This window comes from Daucus carota, chromosome 5 (assembly GCF_001625215.2).
Source record: "Daucus carota subsp. sativus chromosome 5, DH1 v3.0, whole genome shotgun sequence".
NCBI lineage: Eukaryota > Viridiplantae > Streptophyta > Magnoliopsida > Apiales > Apiaceae > Daucus > Daucus carota.
In genome coordinates, this window is record NC_030385.2 from 46,889,028 (window position 1) to 46,899,596 (window position 10,569).

General features: G+C 33.0%; 1 protein-coding gene across 1 annotated transcript; it reads right to left on the reverse strand.

The window, feature by feature from the left end:
• Positions 1 to 422: 422 nt before the first annotated feature.
• Positions 423 to 7,755, reverse strand: LOC108221881 (DNA repair protein RAD16). Its single transcript, XM_017395734.2, has 14 exons — positions 6,782 to 7,755; positions 6,448 to 6,570; positions 6,282 to 6,355; positions 4,647 to 4,713; positions 4,405 to 4,551; positions 4,235 to 4,320; positions 3,291 to 3,360; positions 2,424 to 2,519; positions 1,951 to 2,181; positions 1,537 to 1,641; positions 1,299 to 1,451; positions 1,081 to 1,169; positions 913 to 993; positions 423 to 837 (listed from the first exon to the last, which is right to left on the reverse strand). Exons 1-14 carry the CDS (start codon positions 7,709 to 7,711, stop codon positions 762 to 764), a joined length of 2,328 nt encoding a protein of 775 aa, XP_017251223.2. The 5' UTR covers positions 7,712 to 7,755; the 3' UTR covers positions 423 to 761.
• Positions 7,756 to 10,569: the final 2,814 nt, after the last annotated feature.

The following is a 10,569-nucleotide window of genomic DNA, read 5'->3' on the forward strand; positions in this document are numbered from 1 at the left end:
TTTTGTAATTGATGTATTACGATATAATACAGTGACGAATTACATATTTCATAAAAAAGTATAGATATTCGTTGATATATCCAACGAAAGGCATTAACATATTTGATGATATTATGAATTAATATGCAATAAATTTAATAAATAATCAGACCTATATTTTGGTTGCCAAAATTCGTGGATTTTTATTGTCTGAAATTAATTTAATTAGAAAATTTAGAAATTTATACTCCGAAAATAATTTAAAAAATACCTTTTCAGAAAATCACCAGAAAAAAAACTTATATTATATCTTTAATTTGAATATATGGTATCTCCATGCTCCGTGAAATTGGTACAGGACACCGTGCATAAAAAGATACAGTAGAGCTCAGAGAAAAGATATCAAATTTGGAAATAAAAGTGATATTCACTTTATCAAAAAAAAAAAAAAAGAAGAAGTGATATTCACTCTTTTCTCCTCCAAGACGAAACATACGAGGCAACAAGGCAAGATATACCAGGATTATGCTCGAAGATCATATTTATACAGTAAAAGCACAACACCCCATTGAGGCTAATCTTTAAAATCTTAGGTGTTACATACAGGATAAGAGAAAATTTTGAGGATATACAAGCTCATATTTTAAGTAGCTACATTTCTCCTGGTATCTACCAGAAAGAGATACTCCCGACTTCTCGTTCAATTGTATACCTTTGGGACGGAGGGAGTAGGTAACACTTGTATTATCACAACACTAGAATTCATATGTAACTTCAACATTTTATATTACTAACAGGAATCTAATGTCAGCCTCTGTTAACCTTCCCACGTCCTCGCCTGCGCCACCAACACTAGTCCTGTAAAAAGGCAGGACAATGATCAGATAATTTAGATTGAGGGTTATTAACATTAGGTGTGTGGCTAGTAGATACCCTTTATATACTGATTCGTTTCTCTCTTGCAACTTCAAAATTCTTTCTTCGATTGTATCTTCTATTACAAACTTCACAACCCTGCAAATTTTCACAAGAGATTTAGGAGACGAGTTACAAATTAGATTACTAGAAGTGTGATGTATGCAACTGTAAAGCGGCACTCGCCTTATAGGTTTATACTGCCCTATTCTATGAACTCTGTCTTGCGCCTGTTGTTCAATAGCTGGATTCGACCATGGGTCCATCATGAATACCTGCATGAGTCGAAGAAGAACACACACCAAGTCTTTCAGTAGGATCAAAGCCGAAATCAAAAAAAAAAAAAAGAAAGAAGCTTCTGTATGGCTGCATTTCAGGTTTTTAGCAATATAATATTCTCTTACATGTGATGCCACTGTGAGATTAAGCGCAACCCCTCCTGCTTTTAAGCTCATGAGAAATAGTCTGCAATTTGGATCCTCGTTAAATTTTTTGATAGCGGTATCTTTTGCCTTCATAGACATAGATCCATCCAACTGAACACACTGAATTCCGGACTGCAAAACATTTCAACGCCAAACAATATTCGTTTTAGTGTAGAAGCAGATATCAAAAACTACTTCTTGTAAAATCATCACGGACCTTCTGCAGGGTATAGCGAATCAAGTCCAGGAATGATGTAAATTGGCTGAAAACAATTCCTTTTGCTGATCCATCCCTCTCAAACATAAATCTAATTTCTTCCCTCTATGTAATAAAATGAAGATCAATGTTAGTCAAAGCACTACTAATAATTTAAGAAACAGGCGCTAGGGTAATCTGAAGCTCAAATAGACTTCAAGGGTGTGTTTTACATTGCTTTAGGAAGTAGCAATTAATTATATAAATTAAGTTCAGATAAGCAAGATTATACTGCACCCTAAGTAAATTTGAATAGTTTAGCAGTTCCCTAATCATTTCATCAAATAGCCCACAAAAGATGGCCACCTAACAGTAGAAACACATTGTAGACATTAATAAAGCGCAAAAGTTCTAAAAGGATAATTAACAATTTACCAAAGCATCGATTTTTGTACTAGTCTGGAAGTCATCAAGCCGAATTCTGTTGATAATACTTGAGGGCTTAAAACCTTTAATAGTCGTTTTAGTATCCTTGTCTTCTTGCTCTTCTTCTGTACCTAAGTCTATAGTAAGCGGTTTCTTGCATGTAGGGCACAAGACTTGTCCCGCACTAGTAGAGAAAAGATCCCAACAATATGAGCAGAAGCTGTGTTTGCATGCGCTAACCTGGAATAATTATTACATAAGCTTTAATAATGTGGATGAGTAGAATCATATATAATTTGACAGAAATACAACTAAGTATTATTTCTTCATCATATCTTGATTCTCTGGTAAGTTTCACATCTGAAGTATCTTTAAATTGAAGAGCTAGAAGACTTTCAAGATTCTCTTTATATTATGGCCAAGGAGAATAAACACATTATACAAGAAAATGAAATTCAGAAAACAATGTAATATGCACTCACCAGAGGATCTTCTGCTAATTCGTGACACAGTCCACATAAGACTTCATTGTTGTTTCGGCTTTTAGAGTATATCACGAGGTAGGGATGATCCAAAGCCTTTTTTATATAATCAGAAAGAATAGTTAGAGTTAAAAGAAGGCTAAAAAGATCTCTTAATCAATTGAGCAGATGTGTATCACCAAGGAAATTCACAAAAGGTCACAGTTAAAAGTGACTAATATACAATAATAGTATGGTTAGATTTGAAAGAAGGCTAAAAATATCTCATAATCAATTGAGCAGATGCGCATCTCCAAGGTACTTCACATAAGAGCACAGCTATGAGTGACTATACATAAAGTAACAAACAATTAAACATTATGAATTTATCATCAATACACTAGATGACATGGAGGGGGGTTCGAAATAATTTTAGTCCATATTATCACCCACCCTCAAATGAATAATTAAATAGAAACCAAAAACAGGTGCTTATACATACTCATAATTCGGTGTGGATCATCAGGTGAGTATCTCAAGTGACCGAAAAGCACAAGAACCTAACGGTGAACTATGTGGTCATACTTTACTATATATTCCACGATCATGATCCCACTACTAGAAAAATTGGCTTAGACATCGGTGAATAGCCACTGTCTATTAAAATACTGCTACGATTTTAAACAATTGCATCATTTAAGCAAATATTTATTTTATATACGTTCAGTTTTTTCCATATAGTTGTCTTTAATTAAGTAGTTTCCTTTTATATATATAACAAAAATGCTATAATAAGTACCTAAAACTCAAAGTAATTGGTTATTGCAATCTACAGAGAAACTTGTATAATTTAAAGATGCTTGTAGATTGTAAGTAAATCCTGGTCACCTGTCGCAAACGTGTGAGGAGACCAAAGATATTGCCATAGTTATTCATAACAGTTCCTTCTGTGACATATCTGCACATGAGAAAAGCTAATTACGTAACAATATGGACAAAGAAGTTAGCATGATGCAAAGATCTATGTGACTCTGGTCATTCTCAGCAATCATTTTAAGCATGGATTTAAGCACTAGATACCATGCAAAATTATTTAAAACGAAGAACTTCAAGACACAGCTTATCAATATGTTAGGTGAATTATACCACACAGAACATAAAGGTCGTCCTATTTCTATGTTTATATATTGTTATTGAGGCAATAATTTCCTACTCCTTTTGAGTTATGTCATAGAAAATAAGTAGCAGAACATTTAAAAAGGTATAGAATAAATCGTATCTGATATATACTATAGCTAGGCAAACTTACTCAAAATGCCACCATAATAATATCCACTTTAACTGAACAAGATGATTAAATGCTTTAATCTGGCAAACCCAATTTTAACAAATCATCTAGACCAAAGTGCCTGTTTTTTCTTGAAAATGAGCCCTAGAATTTGGAAGTTCAAATGTAATTAAGGGTCCCTATTTGGCTTCAGTTTATTCTGCTTTAAAGTATTTTCCCAAAGCATACTTAGCTCAGTTACCATCTTCAGTAATATAATATATCACAGTTTGAGCAAATTTATCAATTCCAAAGTACCAGTCCATGTGTAATTACATCTATAAAAGTGACACAATGCATTGTCCAAATGACATCTATGGACTATGGTAGTATGACAATAACCAATCAAACTAGAACTAACACCCAGGTAGAATTGAAAGACGTAAAGAGCCCAATAGACGTATATATAATGAATATATAAATTTATTTTTTTAAAAAAGGTCCAGCAATTAATGATCTCTAAGCAAACACCTTAAACCAAATGAGAATGAATTAGTTGACTCACGTGTTAAATTGTGCCTGACTTTCATTGTACAATGAGGTGTAATAATCTTCTTCCTTGATATCCAATGATTCCCGTCTTAAAAAGATCTGACAAAAGAATATATTGTATAACATACTGAAGCAGATATGCAAATCTTAGTGCACTGCAGCATAAGAAAGTATTGAAGCTACCGTTTTAGGAGGAAGTGCTAGATCATCACATCTACCCTTCTTAGTACGCCTAAGGAGTATTCCTTTCAAAATTTTGTGTTTGAGCAATATCATGGCACCTCTGCGAGACCCAGTATGTCCTTGTGATTTTATTGGTGTGGCAATATACTTCACAGCCAATATCACATGAAATTTGCATGAAAACTTTTCAGTACGTACTCAAATTAAAAAGCATATGAGAAACCTAAGCTTTTGTGACTTACTTTATTCCACCAGCAAAAGTGTCTTGTATTTGCATGAGTGCAGTGCAAACAATATTCACTTTCAAAACTGCAAGATAATTAATGACATACAAGATATTAGATAACAAACAGTTTATTGTGTGTAAAGCACACTAGAGCAAGATGATTTATTTGTTTTTTGATCAAGAACATCATGGTCATACACCTGATGATTGACAGAGGATTTCTTACTTATTTTTCGTGCCATCATTAGAACATTAGAGCAGTCAAAATATAAATAGAAAAACACATGCAATATACACAACAATTTAGTTCCACTGAGATTTTGCCTACCCTATAAAAATCAAGGCGGGCTAAACACCTACCGATTTTTTTTGCTGCTTGCTTCGCCTAGACAATGCGCACAAATATTTTCCACACCCCGTGAAACGGTGAACAAACATGTCATTATTTTCAAGTCCATTAGCCTAGTTATTAAAAGCTTGCAAAGAAAGCAAATAAGTGTGGAACATTGCAAAGCAAGCCTTCATCGCACATTCAGGTGAAGCAACACAACAGCCCACATTTTTTTAAACCTTAGTAGATTTTGAAAAAGAAATCTAAAAGAGTTATAGGGGTAGTCATCAAAACCATATTTAGCAATCTTAAGACCCCCAAATATATTTAGGCGGCCTCAATAAAACTTTAACCACATCTAAAGAAAAAACATACTTCCTCCCCATTTTTTGTCACTTTGACTTCTGCAAACATTTAAAGAAAAGCAAAGAAGATAGTTGCACATAGTATTAATATCAAAAATCTGTTTCTGTAAAAATGTTTATTAGTTTATTCCAAACAATAAAATTTTGAAAGATATTTCTGTGCTACTTTTTTTTTTCAGCCTTAAAGTATGTGAGAAGTCATTGTGACTGGGAAAGAGTTGGATACATCCTCATATGTAACACCAACAAAGAAAACCATGCCCTTTCTAGATTATCATCTAGAAGGCGCTTACTTGGGGTGGAGATCCATGAGACAGAATTTGAAGGTGTTGAGGAGCATGACAATAATCTTGATAAAAAATTTGGAAACTTTGGTGAAGAAGATGATTAATTTAACACAAAAAAGGAACACACTTTAGTCGCTAGTTTATCTCTTCTATTATCAAAAATACACATTCTATCTTGACTCTTATGACTGTTTTTTATTAATTTAGTAATACTATGTTCATCAATCTTGCCATGTTGTGGCATATAAGTAGGTATATATCAACTTTTTATGTATAATTTGAAGCGCATTGCGCAAATGCATTGGGAAAACGCATTGCGCTTATGCTCATGGATACCTTTGCACTTGGTGCGTGTTTCACATTTAATAACTATGAGTGCAATCATGATTAGAGAAAGCAACATATTTTGGACAAACCAGATGCAACATTGGCAGCTGAACTGGACATTAAGACATGACGGACTAAAGATTCTAGCATACTAAAGAACATATCTTGCAATTTCCGAAATTAACAGATCTGTCAAGAGACTGTCAATCATATTGACTTTGTTGAGCTGTGAATTCAGAGGCAAGTTCATTAATTAACAAAAAAAATATGGACGGTGGTGTACTGGTGTTCAAGTACATTAACTTATATTTCGGGAAAGATAATTTAATCATGAACAATACCTAGGATCAAGTTCTGTGCAATCACAGTCCCTACAAAAGTAGTTAGAATAAGGACCAATCTGGAGGAAACGGATCTGTGCCAAAGAAACCAGAAAATAAATTACATATCAACAACGACAGTATAAATTTTATACCATATAAGATAACTCATTTACATATATCTTACCAGAGTGTAAAGTTCTCCAACGCGATTTTGAATAGGAGTGCCACTTAAAGCCCATTTATAGGGAGATTCCAGGGAAAGAACGGCTTTTGTGGTGTAACCATGTCGATCTTTGATATAATGAGCCTGTAACAAAAAATAGAATCCATCCAGTAAATTTAGGTATTAATGTTTAAGTCAAACACTAAAAGGCGCCTAAAAGAGCTGTAGAATTTGTTTTGACTCTTAACTTAATTTATTATCTACTATAAAACAGCAGTAAGCGTATAGGTATAAGCTAAATAAGCCAGGTCTGAAACATATTCTAACAAACAGTACTAGTCATAAAAAAATGCACCTCATCCAATATGATACGATTCCACTTTATGGAGTGCAAATTAGAATTTCTTTCACCCAGGCCTTCTTCAGCTCCTCCATCTAAATCATTGGTAGAAGTGCCAGCTCCAAAGGCCTTATTTTTGTTGTGGCACTTCCCTTTGTTTGGAGTTTCCTTATTTCCACCCTTCATCGGCTTATAAGTTCTTCCACCATTTAGAAGACGACAACATTCTTGGTGCAAAAATAACTTGCGTGCATTAAACAACTGCCCACACCAAAAGCATTCTTTCTTCGAAGGCATGACATGTTTCCTGAATTCAGCTTGGACAATAGAATATGTTGTTATAACAAAATCATAATTAGAGAATTCATGAAGGGTCCTGCCCCTTTTGGCTCCATGATACACCAGAACCTTGTTGCTGCCTTTAAGGGTAGAGCGGTCAATCTCATTCACCCATTGAATTACAGCAACAGAAGGACATACTACAAGTGTAGCTTTAAGTTCTGGCAACCCAGAAGATGAACTAGGAGGGAATAGAACTCCATCCACTGCTGGATGATATGCCCGCTTTGCCAGTACAAGTGCAATAGCTTGTACCGTCTTCCCCAATCCCATTTCATCCGCTAGGATGCCTCCTCTTGCTGCAGACTCCTCTTGCTGCAGCGCCCAAGCCAACCATTCCTTCTGATATCTTAGCAGAGGCATAATTAGATCAGGTGGCGGTTCAGCTGTTTCAGCTATAACATCATTCAGATTCTCCAAATCTATGTCAGCATCCTCATGAGATGCCAACCATCTTTTATTTTCTTCTTCCAATACTTCCCAAATCAGAATGGGCTTGCTCTTGTTGCGCTTTCTCTTGCTTATAATGGCTCTATGAATGGAAGCATAATCTTCAACTGCATTTGGAGAAATCCAGTATAGATTAAATGCTACGTAAAGAAACATATCAGGGCAAGCTAATTAATAATTCCTTTTTTATACATCAGAAGTCACTTCATTACTAACACGATGCAGCGATGAAACACATAGCTAACATTTTAAAGATAACAATAAATAAAATAAAACTCTAAAAACAGTCAATCCGAGAATAGAAGAAAAATGATGAATTGAAAAAACAATTAGGACATTCATAATACCATATATACCTTCTCTAATACTATCATGATCAGGATTGTCTATGTCCATAGGGTGGTGATCATCTCCCTCAGAGCTTCCAATGATCTGACCTTCATTTCCTGGTCGACATTTTATGCGTAAATTAATCAAATCAATAACAAGCACGGTGGCAAAAAAGACTCATCACATCTATGAATTCGAAAAATCTTCTAAATCATATACACATGCAAACAGCAAGAACTACACACAACTCTTCCGCAAATTTTCGACGAAAGTAAAATCAATACAAATGACGACTAAAAACACGGCAATCAACAAATCGAAATCAAAAACTTAGCAATTATAAACATAAACTCAATTTATTTCAACAGATAAGCATGCAACTAGTGAGTAAACTTGTTGAATAATCACATCAACTTACTAAGCATGCAACCAGAGACATATACATAGCAATCATGTGATACACCGCTTAAATCGAGATTTACACGATAAGAAAGAGCTGGAAATGATCATAAACAAATAATTTGAGTTGATTCGATAGAATTAAATCGAAGCAAAAAGATAAAGAGTTGATGAGTTGATTTACCTTCGGTCTGAGGTAGGGGATTGTTGTTGGGATCCATCGGAGCTGAGAGAGTGAGAGCGAGAGAGAGAGATGAGAGAGATTTCTAGGCGAGAGAGAGATGAGAGAGATTTCTAGGGGTTTTCGGTGGGAGAGAATAAGACAATGAAATGTGTTGCAGGGGGCCGTGGCTTTATAGCTGAGAAGCGCGTGAGAAAGCGGGAAGAAATTGAGGTGCTTTGTACTTAACTCAAGCCCGTGTTTGGGCGGTGTCAAACACGCGCTCTTGAATAGGCAAAGTGCAGATAGTATTTTCTTTTCATTTTGGGTATATTAATTTAGTTTGGAATTTATTCTTGTGCTTATCCGTTTAGGTGTGTATTTTATAGATTTTTGAGGATTCTATTTCAGATATTTAGAAAATCAAGTATATATATATGCACTAGATAGGATGAAAACTGAGCGGTATCCATAGATTTTAAGAAAATTTGCAAATATATTCGTATTTTCAAAATATCCAGTCAAAACTATAATATCAAAATATTATATTCGATTTGCATATTGCACGAGTTGTAATTAAATTTCCATATACGGTTGAAGCGTATTTTTAGAAAAATTATGATTTAAATATTTTGAAAAGACCTTAAATTTCTTTATTTTATTTTTTTTTAAACTAAAAGACCTTAAATTTCAGTAAGTTAATATTGATTATTGAGATAAGATTTTATGTTGATATCTTAACAAGCCCAACGGCCTTTTCTTACAAGGCATCAGATATTATAAGCCCAGTTTACATGTATTTGATTTTGCTAATTGCTACCATAGAATGTGAATTTGTATGGATAGCGTTATAGGCCCCAAATATCGTAAGTCCAATCTATACGTTACTAGTTGATAGCCCGTGCCAAGCACGGGTATTCATGAATAGTTTTATAATATCTCAAATAGATGTAATTTTTGTAAGTTTATATAATTAATCTGATTGTATTAGAAAATTTTTTTAAACATATTTGTGTAAGATATTTTTGTATACAAAATTTTCATTTATCAATATTTGTTGATTATAACTATAATAATGCTTGTTCAGACATGTTATGAGCGATTTTATTGTAATATTATAATAAAATCATTGTGCACTGTATTGTTGATAAAATTTAAATTTTCAATTATCTTTCTAATGTTGTTTTTTTTGTCAAGATAAAAATTGTAAATATGAAAGGTGAAATTCCGTGTGATGAGATAATTACTTCATAATATGTGTTAAGTTATATACAATTTAGTAAGATAGTTTGTCTAATATAAGATGATCTTAACTACTTTTCATCATTAAATAAGAAATAATATTTAAAATACATTTGTTTTAGGTGTAGATATTATCTTTTGTTCGAATATCTATAAAATAAGTATCTATTCCGAGATCTGATTTATAGCGATTATATTAATTTTTAATTATTTAGAAATCTTAACAATTTATTCTCTATTTTTAGAGGATATGAACAAATTATAAAAAATGTTTGCAATACAAATGCAACATATAATTTCTTTGTAATATATTTTATACTTACAAAAACTAATTTGAATCAAAGAACAAATCATATATAATATATTATAAAATATTGTAAAAATATACTCCCTCCGTCCCCCTGAGTAGTATACGTCGGGGGACGGGGACGCGGCACGGACTTTAATGATCTTGCAAAGTGTAGTTGTGCAATCTATTTTTAAAATTTTTCTTTTCTGAATTAAAGTTTAGATGTTATATTTTTATACAAAAAAAGAAAATCTCAAAAATAAGTTATGGAACTATATTTTATTTTATTTTATTTTTTTTGTTTTTGCCAGTATGGAACTATATTTTATAAGAGCATTGAAATGCGTGTCGAACAGTTAAAAAGAAACGTATAGAATTAAATGGGACAGAGGGAGTAATTATTTATTTTTTTTAAAAGTCATCGGTTCTTAAATCAAATTGCATATGAATTTTAAATAAAAATTTCAATTAAATAGAATTGAGATCAAAAATATTAAATTTTTGGGTATATTTTTGGATTATTTCTTTGAAAAGAAAGAACCAATTTATGCAGTAATATAAAATTTTTGTCGTTTGTAACATTAAGGGAGAATC

Excerpts from the sequence above, each read along its gene's own strand:
- LOC108221881 (XM_017395734.2), bottom strand. The coding sequence starts at position 7,711 with ATGTTTCTTTACGTAGCATTTAATCTATACTGGATTTCTCCAAATGCA. Across the intron at positions 4,714-6,281 it reads TGCACAGAACTTGATCCTAG|TTTTGAAAGTGAATATTGTT; the intron begins GTATTGTTCATG and ends ATTATCTTGCAG. Across the intron at positions 1,452-1,536 it reads TTCGCTATACCCTGCAGAAG|TCCGGAATTCAGTGTGTTCA; the intron begins GTCCGTGATGAT and ends AATGTTTTGCAG.